This window comes from Epinephelus fuscoguttatus, linkage group LG22, assembly GCF_011397635.1.
Source record: "Epinephelus fuscoguttatus linkage group LG22, E.fuscoguttatus.final_Chr_v1".
NCBI classification, from domain to species: Eukaryota; Metazoa; Chordata; class Actinopteri; order Perciformes; family Serranidae; genus Epinephelus; species Epinephelus fuscoguttatus.
The window spans coordinates 12,624,663-12,643,570 of record NC_064773.1 but is presented as its reverse complement, the minus strand read 5'-3'; the positions used below and the strand labels follow the sequence as shown (position 1 = coordinate 12,643,570).

The 18,908-nt window shown below is 41.5% G+C and overlaps 1 protein-coding gene across 1 annotated transcript; it reads left to right on the top strand.

The window, feature by feature from the left end:
* The first annotated feature begins 3,509 nt into the window (after positions 1-3,509).
* On the top strand, positions 3,510-8,972 carry LOC125883195 (decorin). The gene is made up of 4 exons (XM_049567414.1): positions 3,510-3,552; positions 4,659-4,891; positions 5,339-5,469; positions 7,880-8,972. The coding sequence occupies exons 1-4, from the start codon at positions 3,510-3,512 to the stop codon at positions 8,970-8,972; spliced, it is 1,500 nt and encodes a 499-aa protein (XP_049423371.1).
* The last annotated feature ends 9,936 nt before the right edge of the window (positions 8,973-18,908 follow it).

The following is an 18,908-nucleotide window of genomic DNA, read 5'->3' as shown; positions in this document are numbered from 1 at the left end:
CAAACAGTGGCCACTGTAAAAAGCAGCCGTCACCTCTGACCCCACTTCCTCTACAGTTGCCCCTCTTTCCCGCTATTGATCCTCCAGATTCCTCTGACATTGAGGGTAAGTGTGACAATCCTCTTCCAGATAAAGGCATTTGTGGAGTCATTACCCACTGTGTGTGTGTGTGTGTGTGAGTGTGTGTGAGAATGTGAGTGTGTGAAACATCTCCATACTGAGAGAGGCACTAAAATATATCATCAGTCATCTGTGTGCGGTTCAAAGGTTGCAGCCATTTCTTCTGGACTCTCAGGCCGCACAGAGGCAGGTGTAGGTCAGCTGGATAAATGCAGGGACACAACTTTGACATATAAGGAGGCTGCACACACACGTCAGGTAAGCAACACTCATAAATCAAGCTGGACAATGGTTATCTGAAACTTCTTAGTTTGGCTGTATGTCTTTTAACCATTTTTGGTTTTTGTCTGACATGGGATTTACTTCCCCCACTGCTGTATATTTAATTTTAATTGCATCTTTTTTTAATCTCTTTACATGTGTAGTGGTGACGCTTCCCTTCGTCACAAACTGAGCGTGTGCATTTGATAGGTGGCAAAATACCTACAGAAATGGACTATAAAGCATCGTCATTACATAAAGTATGGATATATTTCATGTTATTCAGGCAGTGTCTGAAGAAATATACTCATTTTGTTGCCAGAAAGTCCTTCACAGTCAAAGAAATGTCTGTATATTCAGTGTTAGGAGGGGATACATATGAAACAGGGGGTTTGGGGGTCCTCAGTCTGGACATTTTGAGCATCAAACACTTTATTTCCTGCATTCTGGTTATTTTTTATGCACTGATTTGTTCCTTTTCTGCATCAATTTATAGTGTAAATGTCTACTGCCACTTTTGTTTTTATTGGGGTGGACAAATGCACAAAGTCCAATAACTGGACTCTTTGGATAAACTGCGTGTAATCATGTTTTACAGTGGGGCTTGCTGAGATCCCAAACAGATGTAATGTGTCATTTTCTGTCGTGGACTTCTGAAACATGTCAGCAACTCAAAATTATGTTTATACGCAATTGTTATTTTAGGAAAAGACATGCAGCCCTGTTTCCTGGAAATTCTGTTGAGGCCTACACTTTCAACCAAAACAGGCAATCTTGCAATTGAGTCAATCACGCAAATCTGATCAATAGGTAGGACTAAGACCATTAAGAACATCATAAACCAATAAAAGGATCTTAAAATCAGTTCTCAAGCACACAGGATGCCAACGCAGAGACTTTAAAATTGGTGTAATGTGTGCTCCCGTGCAGCTGACTTTTGTAATAACTAACTGAGCAATGTTTTTCTTGGGAAGACCTGAAAGTAGACCATAATCAATTCTGCAGGTAATAAAAGCATGCATCAGTGTCTCTGTGTTGGCTTGGGAGAGAAATGGCCGCACTCTGGCAATGTTCTTAAGACGATAAAATCCAGTTTTGGTTATACTTCTAATATGTGGTTAAAAACTGGTCGTCAGCTCAGTTGTCAAGGTCCTGCACTTTGTTCTCCCACCATCCTCCCTGACTAGTGTTTCATTATCTTACAAAAAAATTGTGTTTGGACATAATCCAGACAGAAATGACATTGCCACAACGTTAAAAAGGAAGCAAATTAATAACAAACTAACTTCACTTCTAGGTGACAGGGTTGGGTCATGAAATATCAAGCTAACAAAACAGTGTTAGGTATGTTATTTTTTTAAGCTGTTAGAGGGCCCAGAATCTCCAGGACCTCTGACAAAACATCAGGGTTGAAAGATCAACAAATATTTGTGTGTTTTATTCTCATTTCGGATTTCTGATTTTTTTTTTCTTGATGTCTTTCAACAGATAAAATGGAAGTGCTCACACTGCTGCTCATCATCCTCACAGTTTCTGGACATTCGTACGTATTGCAACCCAGTAAGTATAACATTACAAACACACAACAAAGTGTGCTCTAGTAACAGTTTAGACTTTATATAATGTCATACTTATTACATCACAGCTGGCACTTGACGTCTATGACATCAGAAATTACGTTAAATTTTGTTTGATGAAAACACTTAATGTTTCACAATGTAAAAATTTCACGTTGTGTGGACATTATGCAGATTTTGGGTTTTGGTCACCATACCTCAAAACTAAATATTGTTATTCTTTGTTTGATTGTTTTTTTAATTGTATATTAAAGTGATAACAGAACAGGTGAGGACAAGTGCAGGTGCATGTAAACTGCCAAAAGAGTAAGATAAAGTAAGAGAGACTTAAAATAAAACCAGAAGGGGACAAAGTGAACTATTAGGGAAAAGGGTGACATTGGCACAGATGTCAGGAAGACAGACATTGAACTTTGGTTACTTAACAGCTTAAAACTAACAATATCAACGTCTTATGTGTCAAATTTACATTGGCATTAGATGTCCTGACACTGAATTCTGGTCTCCTGATGTCAACCTAAATTCAGTTGAATATCAACAGCTAATGACGTTGGTGACAAACTGGGATTACTCTTACCAATAACTAATCACAGTCCTACAAAAAACAGGTCATAACACTTCCATGCTAATTTTTTTAAGAGCCTTTCAAAGGGAACACTAAGTGTTGTAATGCTAATGTTACTGAGCTAGGGAGCTGAGGTTTTTGCATTAAAAAGGTCCAGTGTGTAGGATTTATGGGGATTTATTGGCAGAAAATTATTTAATATTCATAAAGAGGTTTTCATTAGTTTTTAATCACCTGAAATTGTGTTTTCATTACATTAGAATGAGCCATTTAAATCTACATAAGCCCAGTTTCCACCAAACACTTTCAGTATGGTACCTTTGGAACCAAAAGTAACCCTTCAGACATGGTACCTAGACCCTAGCGTTTCCACTTCAAACAGTACTCTTAAATGTGGGCGGGGTCGTTGTCACTCACTGCTCCGTCCAGCACTCACTGTATTTCCTCCTTTATCAGTCTGCACCTTGTTTATCGTCCACAGAACGAGGCTGCACGCCGACATTTTCTGAACAGAATAAAACAGACTGCAGTGAGAGTCTCTCCATGGGATATTTAGAAATAGCATCAGGGCGTAAAATTAACACCCGCCAAGTGCCAATGGCAGGTAAAAAATGAGTTTGCCGTGTAAAACAAAAACACACACCTGCCAGTGGCCGATGGAAAATTTTGAATTGCATGTGGGTTTTTTATGTGCTTCTACCATTTCTGCCAGTTCTGTCAGACTATTTTGACCCTCGCAGCTTAATGTACGTGTGCCGGAGACGCATGACATCAGCTACCGGAACTTGTTTCCCGGGCATTCTATGGTAACTTCTGAGCAAGATGTGGCGACACATTCCTGTCGTGAAGCCACCGCCAGAAAAGAGGAAAAACAAAAATGAACATGTTGGACTTGTACAAGAAGAACAGACAGTTAAACGGAGTACAAATGTCGCACGGCGTTTTATTGAAATATGGAAACTAGACGAGGCTGGCCAGCCGCGGTCATGACTGACCTACGACCCCCACACCAACACAATGAGCTGCAAAGTTGGATTTTCATACTAAAAACATAAGGAAATTATTTCTAGTCAAACAAGGCATGATTTTTTTTTATTTGGCTGGTGAAAAATATGTTTGGCCGGTAAATTTTTGGAGGTCACTAGCCAATGGCAGATGATGTAAAAAGTTAATTTTATGCCCTGAATAGCGGGTTTGTGAATTTAGTCCTTCTCAGGCAAGCTCAGGGGTTTAGTGTTGCTGTAACCCACAGGAACGATGCTCGACAACTTTTCTTTTCTTCCAAGGGAGGGTAGGGATATATGCAGTTCACATAATCTGGTCGACATTTAGATTTTTAAGCGCTTGAAGATCCACTCATTACTAAAATTGCATGTCATCCAACAGAGACAATAAAACTAATGATATGGTCAAAGTTGTTAAAAAATTTAAGGTGTGTTGATGGATTCACATCTTCAACTTGTGCACTGAGCAACATTACAAGTTAACGTTCCACCTTAAGTCGCCAGCAGTTGGCCCAGTGATTTTTTTCTCAGTCTACAGCTGCTGCGAAAAGGGAGCCTAACATCCTTTCATTTTGTAGTTACAGCCTACTAATAAACCTCTCCACGGTATGAACAGTGGTTACATGAGCCTCAAAACCAGCCACAACTCAGCCCTGAGCAGAGTGACCGTTTTCTATTGACCAATCAGACTGCAGTGTTCACAGCTCCACCTTTTAGTACCAGATCTGTGTGCTAGGTACCCCAACAGAGGGGGGACCAAAAATGGGGACAGTACAGAATTGGTACCATCCACAACTTTTCACAGTGGAAATGGGAAAAACCGAACTGAACTGTACTGCTGGTGGAAACAAGGCTATACAGAGCAGGTCCCCTTCCACAGATTCCTTCATGTTGTTTCTACACTATCCCAGAATGGACAAACCAAACACTGGCTCTAGACAGGACAATTCAAATTTTCACAGGTTTCAGTTGGTTGCAATTTGCAACCTCACCACTGGATGCTACTATTCCTACACACTAGCCCTTAAAGAAAAAAGTGTCTAAAAATGTGTTTTGTTGAGGGAAAAGTGCAGAACGTGACTAATACCTAAGTGAACTGTCTAAGTGGTTGCTCTCTGTTTTGACCTGTAGGTCTGACAGTCACCCAGACGGCTGGGCTGGACCGAGACCATGAGTCTAACATGAGGAGTGAGCAGCTGCATGATCCTTCTATATCAGTGAAGGAGAAAGAAAATGCTGCAGAGTCCACTGAGAGAATGAAATCAGACGAGGAGGAGCAGACAAGTGAAGGACTGACTCCAGAGACAAACCCAGAGAAGGAGGAGGGGATGGCTCCTGAGACATTTCTTAAGAGTTTAGGGGAGGTAACAGAAAGAGGGGAATTCTCTGCAGCTGTGACAGATTTAGATACAAATAAAGAAGTGGAGAGGAGAGAAGATGGACTCAATTTGGTCAGCAGATCAGAGTCAGTAAAAGCAATCCCGACAGGTAACACAGAAACACTGGAGAAAGTTGATCAAATTGACAAACTGAGGCAAGAGAAAGTGGAGGAGGAAAGAGAGGGCAAGCTGGTGGCAGGGATTCATCTTCAAGAGGAGATTAGAGGGGAAAGTATGCAAACTGTAAATCATGAAAATGTGGCAGACAAAGGAGGAAATGGAGAAAAGGAAGGTCACATGGTAATTAGCAATCTCGCACCTCCTGTAAGCACATCCTCTACTCAACTGGGGGAAGAATTGGTGATTCCTGCCACAATTCAAATTATCACTCAGTCTCAAAATCCCCCTGGTTCTCCTCCTCCTGTTCATCAGCATAATGTCCCTCCATCACCCACACAAGTCCCTCCAGTCTCCTCTCACCCTCCCGTCCCTTATGACAAAGTTAGTCCTCCCAGTCCCACAACAATCAGTCACATGCCAACAGTGCTTCCTGGTGAGTCGAGGTCTGTATTTCTGCTTGAAGACCTCCTCACTGAGGTGTTGCAGAATCCTCTTCTCAAGCAGAATCCATTGGATGTGAAGGCTAGCCCAAATTTAGAGGATGTAATGGCCAAAAATATATTGTTTAAACCTGCACGGAAGGAGCAGCAAACCATCATAGTTCAGCCGAAAGAGGCTGAATTTATCCCTGAGGTGCCAGCAGCAACGCCAAAACCCAAAGCAGCAAAGTTTATAACCAAAGATTTAAAAGAGCCAAATCCTCGAGCCAAATCCACGGTCAAGCCTAAACCGAACATGTCTCAGCCCGCAGCCAAACCCAAAACTCTTAAACTGATGGAAAATGACACCAAACCTACTGTGAAGCAGAATAAATCACCTCCTCCTCAACCTCAACTGACCAAACCTTCGGCCAGACCGCGACTCGCAGCTGCCAAAACACCTTCAACGAGGCCAACGAAAATCAACAGAAGTAGTAAAAATAAAACAATTAAGAAGTCAAAGGAAAAGAAGAGGAAGAAGGACAATAAAACCCAAAAGCCATCAGAGAAGAAGAAGGTCATCGCACCAACGCACTTTCCTTACTTTAAGGATAACTACTGTCCTCCTGAGTGTGCCTGCTACGGAAGGTGAGACTTACAAGAAACTGTATGTGACATTTAGAGCATTTCTGTTATGTAGCTTCAGAGCCTGGATTGTCTGTACACGGCTCGTGGAGTTGTCTTTGCTGGTGGCTAGCAGCTAACAGTGCCAAGAATGCTAACAGTAGCAGCAGTGCTGACAGAGCTCATGGTGTTTATGTGGGGGGAATCCAAAGGGTCGGCATTACGCCACTGCGAGGCCGCCATCCTGCCACCATGATTGGGAACTGCATTATCAGCTGTAACCACCGTATGAGCGCAGTGCAGAGCAGCAGCGACTTGCTAGCCAGTAGGATACACACTCAGGGATTCATATGGCCTACCAAGCAAGTGCAGCAGTACTGGCTACCACTAGAGATTAGATTCTCTGCCTGAACCTGACTGGGCTAAACCCGCCAGCCACAACTCTGGTTGTTTTTAAATGTGCTATATAAATAAATTTGACCTTGGCCTTGGCTTGAATTGGGTCAGTTCTCGCCAGTTTCCAGGTGTTCGAGTGTTTTTTCTCTATATGAATTAATCAGTTGTTAAGTTCCACTTTCACTTTCCTTGACGCTATCCAGAGTAAGCTCTACTACTCCAAGAGTGTGGTGCTACGAACCGAGCAGTATATTCCAGCAGTGCCCCAAATTTACGAATGATCCAGTTTGCGCCACAGTGGCTATTTATAAATACACTCCGTGTCACAAATGTCAGTTATTGCTCTTGCCCAAACTGTTGCCGTGGCTCGGGCTTGAGCTTGGCTTAGACAGAAACTATGCAGATTCATGTAGGGTCTTTTTTGGACCCAATCAAAAGCTCTAGCTACAAGAACAAAGAAGAGAAGCTCAACTTCATTCTCTGCTCAGAACGCCATTACACTACTACATCTTTACATAGCAAACAGTGATTCACTGCTGTATTAATGCTCCGAATGTTGTATACTCTTGTAATGATATTGAATAATGTCGTTTAAATCTTAATACTTGATTTTAACGTAATAGATTCCAATATATTTCTATACGAAACTACATCAAGTCATGCTTTCTGGTTCTAAAATGAATTCAATTAACTGGTTAGTCAGTCTATAGATGTATGTTCTCCAGTATGCAAATTAGCTGCCTTTTCCCCCCGTTTTATACATTTTTAAATGGGTTTTGGTCTGAGAAAACCAGGTACTTTAAGATGTCATTGTAAGGTCTTTGAGGATTTTTCACTAATATGATATTTCAGAGACTAAACTATTAACCAATCAGTGAAACAAAGTCATGAAAGATGTAATTTGACACTTATCTGCTTTCTGTCGAAGAGTTCGATCAGAAAATGGACACCACTCCCATATCTGCACAGTAAATATGAAGCTACAGCCAACAGCTGGCTAGCTTAGCTTAGCATAAAAGACACTGTATTTTGTTTATTTCATACAAAAATGGAAATGTGAAAAAAAAACGGAGAAAAAAAAAACTAGAAAAGCACTCGGAGCGCAGACCTCCGCCAAGCAGCTCAGATTTCCTGCCATTTTATTATTTTATCCACTTCGCTTCAACCAAACACCACCAAATTTTATCATCTGTTCCTTGTCCCATTATCAACCTTTCCTGAAAATTTCATCAAAATCCGTTCAGAACCTTTTGAGTTATTTTGCAGACAAACAAACAGACAAACAGACCAACGCCAGCGAAAACATAACCTCCTTGGGGGAGGTAATTACTCAGTAGTGTGTGATAGGGATGACTGGTTTCAGAAAGGACTGAAGATCGATGTGCATGCTGACTCTCACTGTGTTGTTTTCCAGAGTGGTCCAGTGCTCAGACAAAGGTGTGGACAAGGTTCCTTACGGTATTCCCTATAACGCTCGCTACATCCTCCTCATGAATAACCACATCGACATGATCCAGCTGGACCTGCTCAATGAATACGTCTCCATGGAGTTCCTGGTGTTGAGCAACAACCGGCTCACAGATGGCGCCATAGAGGGGGCCTTTGAGGGGATCCCAGCTCTGAAGCGCCTCTACTTGGACAGGAACCTCCTCAACAGCGTGCCAACCGATCTTCCAGTTTCTCTCGAGGAGCTCCGTTTGGACAATAACCAACTGAGTGTGATGTCTGAGGCAGCCTGGGCCCGCTGCCCTGGCCTCTTGGTTCTGAGCCTCAGTAACAACAGCCTGGGGAACGGATCTGAATCTCTGCCCGATGGTGTGCTTGCTCCACTGGGCAACCTGCGCACTCTGAACCTGGATCACAATAAGTTAACATTGGTTCCTCTGGACTTACCACTGTCCATCAAGGAGCTCTACATCAGAGGGAACATCATTGAGCAGTTCCGTAGCGGAGCCTTCGATGGGATATCAGACCTGGTGTTGTTAGATCTGAGTGCAAACAGATTGACAAACAAGGGGCTTCTCAGGGACTCCCTCCTCAACACAACCCACTTGGAAAGCCTCAACTTAGCAGGGAACAGACTAAAACAAGTGCCAAGACACCTTCCCCGCTCACTTAAAACTCTAAACCTGGAAGGCAACCTTATATCTTCCATAAAGAAAGCAACTTTCGGCGCCTTGAAAAACCTGGAACACCTGGGATTAGCAAGGAATAAAATCTTCAAAGTGGCACCAGGAGCATTCAGAACACTGCCCGCGCTGCACCAGTTGGACCTGTGCCACAACACCTTGCGCCAAGTGCCCAGACAGCTGCCGGAGGCTCTGCACTCGGTAGCGCTCACACACAACAAGATTGAATCAGTGCCTCTTGATGCTTTCTGCTGGGGTAATAACAGTCTCAGCGGACTTGTACGAGTGCAGCTGGAGCACAATTTAATGGATATGGGGAGGTTGGACACACAGGCTTTCAGGTGTTTACGGGGATTCCAGGTGGTACACTTCTACTGAAGCTTCAGGAGATAGAAACAGTCACGCTGCTCGGACTATTTATGCACAAAATATATGGATTTTTAACAGTATTTACTCCCTTATTTTCTGGGGACTGCCCATTGTTCCGAAGCCCTGTCAGTTTGAAAAATGTCCCAAAAACACCCTTTGCTCCAACATCGCGCTTCTGGGTCATTCTTCAGCTATGGTCCATGTTGGTCTGGAAACTTTGAGAAAATCTAACTCATGTTTTGAGAAATGTATTGATACAAGTTTATCAGTCAAATAACACGTTGTTATTTCTATTACCATTTGTCTTTTTTTCATTATAGGTAACAAAGTGATGGAAATGACTGTCTGTTTTCATGTTAGCATTAAATATATACACCTTATTGTTTGTACATTTAAAGAAAATATGAGCTGTTCGGAAATGAAAGCCAATAAATATTGTTTTAAATTTTTTTTTTTTTATTGTATTGTTTTTCTACCTTGATTTTTTCTTAAACATTTCCCACCATGGAGCCAACTGTCCTCCAGCCGTGTGCTCTCTTTATACATGACTATCGCTGAGGTCACTGTGTAAACCAATAAACAAAGACAGGCAGGCAGATGAGCTGGGTAGACGAGTGGAGGAATGAGCAGCAGTGGTGTTTGTAGATGGCTCGTTGTGGAGATATCAGCACCATGATTCTGAGTCCCAGGACAAGAGACGTTAGAAAAAGCACGAGGGGAAACACTGGAATCTCTCAATAATACACAGTATACTGTGTGTCTAATCTGACACTGCGTGGCTGGAGAGCTGTCCACTTCAGCTGAGAGTTGATGAGGCAATTGCACACAGCTGCTGAGGTTCACCAGGTGCCTGATAACGATGCCGCACCCACAACACACACTCACAAAGGAGGAGGCTTAAGCTGTGACAATTTAAATTGGGTACCTCTGTGTCATATGTTTTTGAGGTTAATCTTAGTTTAATCGTGCAGGTTTAAATGTCTTAAATCTGGCTCAGTGACAAAGGACATATTGCAAAAAACACGTAAAAGGCCACTTTTTTATATAATAAAAATAATGACTGATCTATCATTTCAATTTTTTAAGTTCTTTTTGGTGTCAAGTGTGACAAAAATTAAAACTAAGAAAGGTGTTTCTTTTTTCTGACCTGAATGTTGAAAAATCACCAAAATTACACACACCCTGCACCCTCTGTACCGTAGATATGCTACATTTGTACATTATTTTGTAGTGGATACATTAAAACTTTACATTCCTCAACAGCGCTGTGAATGTGTGGTTGGGTTTAGGCACAAAAACCATTAGTTATGTTTGTGAAAAGATCATGTTTTGGCTTAAAACACTCATGTTTGGCACAAACACTGCTGGACAAGCAGGGACAAGATAGTTAAAACAAGCAGGATTTCAAGGCGCTATCCCACCAGAACACACAGTGCTGTCTTGATAAAAGCCAACAGGTTTTTGGGGTAGTATTCGGGCAGAGAACGCAGCAATATCTCCGTAAAAAAAAACAAAAAAAAACCAACCAGGTTTGGTGGCTGAAACACAGCTGGGAAATGCACCGAAGGGTTGGTGAAAACACCCAGGACATCACGGGGAAACTGAAATTAGCGAGTGTATGCAGGTTTTTTTAAACACTGGAAAACCCCCTAAAAATATAGACTGGAGTTGTGTACACGGCTCTGCAGCAGATGAGCATGCCTCTCTTTTTTCTTTTTTTTGGTGTGTCATAATCGATGTCATGGACAGGTTGGAAAACAGGTTAGTAAACAGTACAAAGCCACATGGAGGCCAGAGAATGTTATGATGGTTACTTCTTTTGATATATCTTTACTTATTTAGTCTATTACAAATTCGGTGCAGATTAATATGAAGCAATAATTGAACGCTGCTTGGACGGAGACGGACATCTCATTTCATTGCGCCAGTCCAGGGGCTAAAATTATGCGTTCATCCTAGGCTTTGTACTTCCATCATTCCTGATCAGAGTCGCCAACACATTCCCACTCCAACCTCGACACATATTGACATATGGTCATGGACTTTCCACATCCAGATACAACGTGCAAGGTATCCTGGGTGAGTTGACATTCTAGGACACCGTGTCAAGTTCTGTCTGTTATATTGCCTTCTTTCAAAATACACTTCTGTTTTCACAGTTGGTACAACACTGCGAATTGACGTTTTTTTTCCCTCAACAAAAAACAGACGTGGTTGGGTTGGGAAAAAAAGAACAGGGTTTGGCTTTGCAATCTCACCAGACGCAAATGTCGCTCATCCAGGTGAAAGTCTGTGTTTCTTGAACCCAACTTATACTTTCGCCATCTATTTTTTCCATTCTTGTCCTGCCGCATTTTCCCCAGACACCACTGGGCACCGTTAAACTACAAGAACGACCAACCACATATCATGCTGATGTGAAAGGACAGCTTTTTTTGACGCCACAAGTCACTGCCCAACCATTGCCATTTGACCCGGGTGTGAATGCTGATTGCAACCTTTCATAGAACATTAAAAAGCCAGATGTTAGCGGGTGTTAAGTCGTTTTTCGGGGCAGTTGTAAAGGGGCTAAACCGCAGGGAGTGTGTTTGTTCAGAGAAATGTACCTTCAGAATAATGGACATTGGCTTTTGGGAGAAATATGCTTTCAGTCCAGTCAGACATTTTCGTAGTAATTGGTCCTCAGAATTTTTGGCTGTCTGAACTATGGCATGGCACTTATTTTGTAACCCCTTATTCAAGACCTGTGGTGAACCCTACTGCGATGCCAGAAACCAATAATTAAACTGACCACCTGATTAAAAATTCAGTTTACTGCATGTAACCCACCCAGGCCTCCGTGTTCGTCTGCTTTTACAGACGTTAATTCTGCTCCCACAGACTGTTTTTCTCAACACGTCTTCAGGGTTGGAGAACAATGGCTCATTGTATATGCAACAGGAGCAGTCTCACCAAGGTATCAGTAACCAAACATATGTGATGCCAAACTTCATTTACTATGGACCTTACAGTTTTCTCGTGACCTTTTCCCAAAGCAGAAACGTTTAGAATAACTTCAAGGCAACATTTGGTTTCCATTTATTGCAGTAACTTTTAAAGAAACAAGGTAATCATGGACACATTTATCATCTTTATTTTAGATCTTTAATCCATGCCTGGTGTTATGTGAGCTGCCGAAAAGTATTTGACAGCAAATTCAACCATGAGTTGTTATAATAAACAGACATGGATGATGTGAGGAGGATGGTGAGAGTTTGGTCCTTTTTCCCCATTATTGAGAATTTCAGATTTTTTCAGGGCTTGTCTCTTCACATCCACCAACAAGAGTTTTCCAAACATCCCTGTGGGTACTTTATCAAAATATACATGTTGACTGTGATGGATGATCTCTCAGGCACATTTAAAGAGTCTGAAAGATGGTTTTCATACAATAGCGAACTTTATTTATCCAGAAGGAAATTCTTTTGCCAAAGAATGCTTCAAATGACAGTAATTCTAATTTTAACATTCACAACCAGAACAACCAGTAGGTTCCCAGGATCAGGGTCACTCACTGGGCCCAGTTTTAGACCAATAGAGCATTACATATGTGGCAAAATATACCAATCTATATAATGACAAAAACTCTGTCTGTCTGCATCTGTGTGTGTCTGTTCCACGTTTTTCTCCTCACTGGCTTGGTCAATCCATGTGAAATTTGGCACAGTGGTAGAGGGTCATGAGAGGATGCGAATGAAGCAATATTACATCAATTGGACAAAGGGGGGCGCTATAGCAACTGACTGGAATTGCAAACTTTGAATGGGCATATCTCATGTCCCGTATGTCGTAAAGACATGAAACTTTGCACAGAGATGCCTCTCCTCATGAGGAAGAAATTTGCCTCAAGAACCCATAACTTCTGGTTATATAGATTTTCTGCCATTTTGAATTTTTTGAAAAACACTTAAAATCGATCTCTTCCTAGGAAGTTTGACCGATCTGCATGAAACTCGGTGAACATAATCTAGGGACCAATATCTGAAGTTCCCTCTTGGCAGAAGTTGGAAAACTTACTAAAACTGAGCCTCTATAAGGCAATGAATATTGCGGAGGGCGTGGCTCATCACATAAAGGTGTATAACATCTCAAGGGTTTCACCGATCACCACACAACTTTGTAGACATATGACCACACATACTTACCTTACTCGTGGTCCCTAAAGTCTCCAAAAGTAGATCAGGAGCCAGAGCCTTTAGCTATCAGGCTCCTCTCCTGTGGAATCATCTTCCTGTTACGGTCCGGGAGGCAGACACCGTCTCCACATTTAAGACTAGACTTAAGACTTTCCTCTTTGATAAAGCTTATAGTTAGGGCTGGCTCAGGCTTGTCCTGTACCAGCCCTTAGTTAGGCTGACTTAGGCCTAGTCTGCCGGAGGACCCCTCTATAATACACCGGGCCCCTTCTCTCCTTCTCTCTCTCTCTCTCTCTCGTATCCTATTACTGCATCTAGCTAACCCGGCCATTCTGGATGTCACTAACTCGGCTTCTTCTCCGGAGCCTTTGTGCTCCACTGTCTCTCAGATTAACTCATATCACAGCGGTGCCTGGACAGCGTGACGTGTGTGGTTGTGCTGCTGCCGTGGTCCCGCCAGATGCCTCCTGCTGCTGCTGCCATCATTAGTCATTAGTCATACTTCTTCTGTTATTATACACATATGATTATTGTCACACATGTATACTGCCAGGTATTAATACATACTTTCAACATATTGTACCGCAGTAACCAGAACTATAACTATAATATTATTACTTCCATTAATGTTGTTGTAAGATACTGTCATTACCTGCATCTCTCTCGCTCTCTCTCTCTCTCTCCCTCTCTCTCTCTCTCTCTCTCTCTCTCCCTGTGTCATATGGATTACTGTTAATTTATCATGTTGATCTGTTCTGTACGACATCTATTGCACGTCTGTCCGTCCTGGAAGAGGGATCCCTCCTCAGTTGCTCTTCCTGAGGTTTCTACCGTTTTTTTTCCCCCGTTAAAGGGGTTTTTTTGGGGAGTTTTTCCTTATCCGCTGTGAGGGTCTTAAGGACAGAGGGATGTCGTATGCTGTAAAGCCCTGTGAGGCAAATTGTGATTTGTGATATTGGGCTTTATAAATAAAATTGATTGATTGAATTGATTGACATAATCTGAGGGGACCCCTCCATTATTGACCCCATCAAACAAAATGGAGGCGCTACAGAGCTAATTTCTTAGCTCTCTATTTCTTTGAAATTTAACACTAATTGGCAACTGGGTGGCGCTATAACAACAGAAAAATGCTTAAAAATGGCTAAAATACAACCAATGGCTGTGGCTCCCCCTGTGGCCCAATGTTTTTTTCTTCTAATTTTTGGCATGACATCAGTCATGGTATGGTATGCTGTACATAATCACGGGCCAACTCTCACTTTAAGATTGGAGAAAAAAACGCCCCGGCTGCTTGTATTTCTTTCAACCAATCACAATCGTTCTGGGCGGGAAACAGGTTTTGGTGTAACACGCCCACAAAAATATCGCCTACAGGACGCGAACCACGGCAGAAAAATGGCTACATCCCCGCAAGATCAAACACCGCAAAAGTTAGTAAAGGACGTGTTGAAAACGGCTACACAACCGGAGGTGGTAGGGTGGGACTTCAGCGGGTAGCTCGTTCCGCCCAATGGGAGGCTGATCTATGCAGCGAACTTCCGCCCACTCAGACTAATCTATGTGAAACTGCACATAGGCATTGAGGACTGGCATAGGTAGAAGGTGACAAAGCTACCAGTGGGTATGGACTAGTATACAAGATGAAAGTGTTTGAGGAGTAAAAGCAACAACCAGTGCCTAATAGAGTAACAATAGGAGTATGATAAGCACAAGAGTTACTAACAATGAACTAAATGGTGGAAAAAATCAATGGGATATTGAATTTAATATAACAATGAGAAGTACTGCACATGACAGAGATTAATAACTCCTAAGTTTGGAAATCAATCTGAAGGCTTGCTAAAACTGCATTCTTTGGGGGAAATTCCTTCAGTTATATAAATAAGCCACCCATGTACTGTAATAATAGTGAACTTGATGTGAATTCATTGAAGTTTCTGCTAATGTAGAGATATGTGCGAACAAGCTCAGCTGGTTGTTACAAAGTCAGAAAAATACACTTTGTTTTATTTTTTTTATTTTTTATTTTTTTAAGTTCCTGGATTGTGGGCCTGTGGATGTTGAGACTTTTTTGGGATGTGAAACTTTTCCACTGTATATCTCTGTTATATTATTTTTCTAAGAGTTCACTGATTGCAATCATGACATATACTCATGTGACTTGCCATGCTCTGTTATTAATCATGTAAAAAAGAAGCTCTGCTGGTTGCAAAAGCTGGACAACAGACTCTCGTCTCTCTGGCATGATGACTGTGTTTGTGTCTCAGCTTTTCCCAGAAAAAAAGACCAAGTGTCTAAAGAATTGCTGCTGCAGAAATGTTTTTCTTTTTGTCTTCCAGAAATCAAAAGTTCCCACCATATATCCAAACACACACTCTTACACAGACACACACATGTTGCTTGCTCCAGGGGCAAAGCCAGAGCAGCTCTTCTGAGTGGTTTATATAGAGCACAGGACAGGTGATTCCAATCAGTGAGCAATCAACCTGAACATACAAGTAATGTCCACAAAGCCGTCCATCAGCCACATGTCCACACTGTAGGAAAACTGCAAACTACACATAGATTTTGTTTTTGCAAGTTCCTGCAGCTTTAGTGGATCTATGAATGCTGGTGTCTCTCACTGTGCATGCCCTCTCTATGGACTCTACCTCTATGTTGATGCTGATGACCCTGTGAGCTCACTGATTGGAATCGCCTGTCCTTTACTCCATAAAGGCTGCTCAGATGCTTTGGGAGGGTTTCTTTCCTCAAGACAACATGTCTTAAAACTCAGACGCACAGAATGAAAACTCAAAGAACTGAACCTTCCTAAAACAGTCATGTGTCCTTCAGAGACACATTCAGACATTTATATAAATGATTTGTGCTGCTCAGTTAAACCTATCAAACATCCTCAACAAAAAGAAGGAAAGACTGAGCAATTTGGATCAGAGAGGGGGTTCAGGAAAAGGTCAAAGAGGGGTTTACCTTTTTATATTGCTTTTTAAAAAAAAAAAAAAAAAACACTGAAGGGACCACCGACTACAATAAATGCTTATGCCTAAAATAATTTGGCCAAAATACCCGACAGATTTCTTTTTTTTCTTTTTTTTTCATGCGTTTGGAATATTCTATTTTCAAATATTCAAAACATACAGAACACACACACACACACACACACACACACACACACACACACACACACACACACACACACACACACACACACACAAACATGGTTCCAGCTCCCCTCTTTCCCCCCAACATACCAACCAGTTGAAATTAAAAATAAATCGATTCGATCCCGGGTGTCGGAGCCCTTCTGTGCGGAGTTTGCATGTTCTCCCCGTGTCAACGTGGGTTCTCTCCGGGCACTCCGGCTTCCTCCCACAGTCCAAAGACATGCATAACATAATAAATGAAAATAAATACACAGATAAATAAATGAAAATAAATAAACAGATAAATAAATGAAAATAAATACACAGATAAATAAATTAAATTAAATACATAGATAAATAAATGAAAATAAATTCATAGATAAATAAATGAAAATAAATACACAGATAAATAAATTAAATTAAATACATAGATAAATAAATGAAAATAAATTCATAGATAAATAAATGAAAATAAATAAACAGATAAATAAATGAAAATAAATTCATAGATAAATAAATGAAAATAAATAAACAGATAAATAAATGAAAATAAATTCATAGATAAATAAATGAAAATAAATAAACAGATAAATAAATGAAAATAAATGCATAGATAAATAACTGAAAATAAATACATAGATAAATAAATGAAAATAAATTCATAGATAAATAAATGAAAATAAATTCATAGATAAATAAATGAAAATAAATGCATACATAAATAAATGAAACTAAATGCATACATAAATAAATGAAATTAATAAAGTTGTTTGTGCTGTTGTATTTGGCTGGTAAAAAACTGTGGAGAAATTGCCCTGGCAGCCGTGAGATGCTGCAGTGTAAAGCTCCAAACTGAGTTTTCCCATGCTGATAAATGAACGCAGGTTCCAAATGTTCCACTGCAGAGCATTTTCATAACCTCTCCATAAACAAATCAGTCATGGCTGTTGTTGTTTTTACATCGTGTTTGTGCGGCGATGATTCCCTGGAGGATTCACACCAGAGCAAGAACATGATTAACTTGTGAGGATCTGTGCAATGTCAAATGGAGGAAAAGACTAACAGCAGCGTGGAGCAAACAATAGCAAACAAATACGGACGTGACGATGCACACAAGACTGAAATGCACCTGAAATGTTAATGTTATACTTTCTTTAAAGCTGCAAGATAAAGTTTGAGATGCAGAGATACACAGAGGAATGGGGAATATTTCACAAATAAACAGAGGAATTCACTGCCAAGACCAATGTGCTATTTGCTCGTGCTGCATATACCTCCTTATGTTTTCTCTCACAGAGCTCCCATGCAGTCAGCTCTCTGTAAACATGCCAATATAAAAGACTTAGTTATGAAATGTAAACGTCTTGTTCACACAACATCCACTAGATGGCGATACTGTATAAGAAAGTAGATTTGCTGTGTGCCACCAGCTGTAAAATGAGACAGAAAATATAAGCAGCTGAATTTTGGCTCTTCTCCAGTTGCCAAATAAGAATCTGTGGTAATTAAAATGCATATGCTTCAGGAAGTTTATCTTGTGGGTGAAAATGGTATATTTAAACGCTCACACCACACTGGAGAGTCTAGCAATGCAACACTGCACACTCAAACACACACATCTCCACACACACACAGGCATGACTCATAAGACTTTCACAAAGAAGCGACTTCTTCTGCAATAACCTGAGAGTGATCGACTTGACCACGAGCCTGGAAAACAATGTACATCAGAAAAATAGAGGTGAAGAATTTTCCTATAAGAGAAAAGCAGAAAGAGGAGAGAAGGCATTAGCCCACGTGGAGGTGCTTCTCTCTTTTTCCCTCTCTAATAAGTTCACTCAGCGACGTGGCACTGCACCCATAGGGCCTGGGAAAGAGGAGCAGGAGGAGGGGGACGAGAGGGAGGGCTAGGAGAAGCGAGGAGGAGGAGGAGGAGGAGGAGGAGGGGGGGATTTAGGAGAAGAAGAGAGAGTGAGGGGGAGGAGGGTTTGCAGGATGGATCCAGGCTCCACTGGCTCAGCGCGTGTCCATAAGGGAAGAGCTTGAGCGGGGCAGGGAGCTCACCAGCACCTCCCTACGGTCCAGCAGGACCCTGACCCTGTATCACACCACATGTCTACCTGGATCCACTGGAAACCCTCCTCCTCCTCTCTTTGTGTCTCCTTTTTCTCCCCTCCTCTCCCTCTGTCTCTTATTTCTCCCTTTTTCTTTCCTCTTACACATTTTCTGCTCTCCACTCAATCACTGTCTATACCTGTGCATGCACAGCCGTCTGGTGTTTGTGCGTGGGAGTCACATACGTAACCATCATGTGGACTGCTCCCTCGACAGAGTCTGAACCCGTTTAAGCAGTTTGGCAGATGGCGAATGTATTTGTGTACCTCTGTATCCTGTGCTGGATGCAGTCTGATATTTAAGCTTATCCCAACAGGAGGTTTGCAGGATTAGTAGTAGTAAGGGCGTTTGCTCACTGCCACCCACTCCGAGTGTATCACCCATCTGCCACAGTTACCTGTGTTGGTTACACTCTTATGTAAACTTTAATTCTCTCTCTCTCTTTCATTTTCTGCCTCAGTTTAAAAAAGGTTTGCCTTTTTTAAGACTCTTCTGCCCTCAGATTTGAC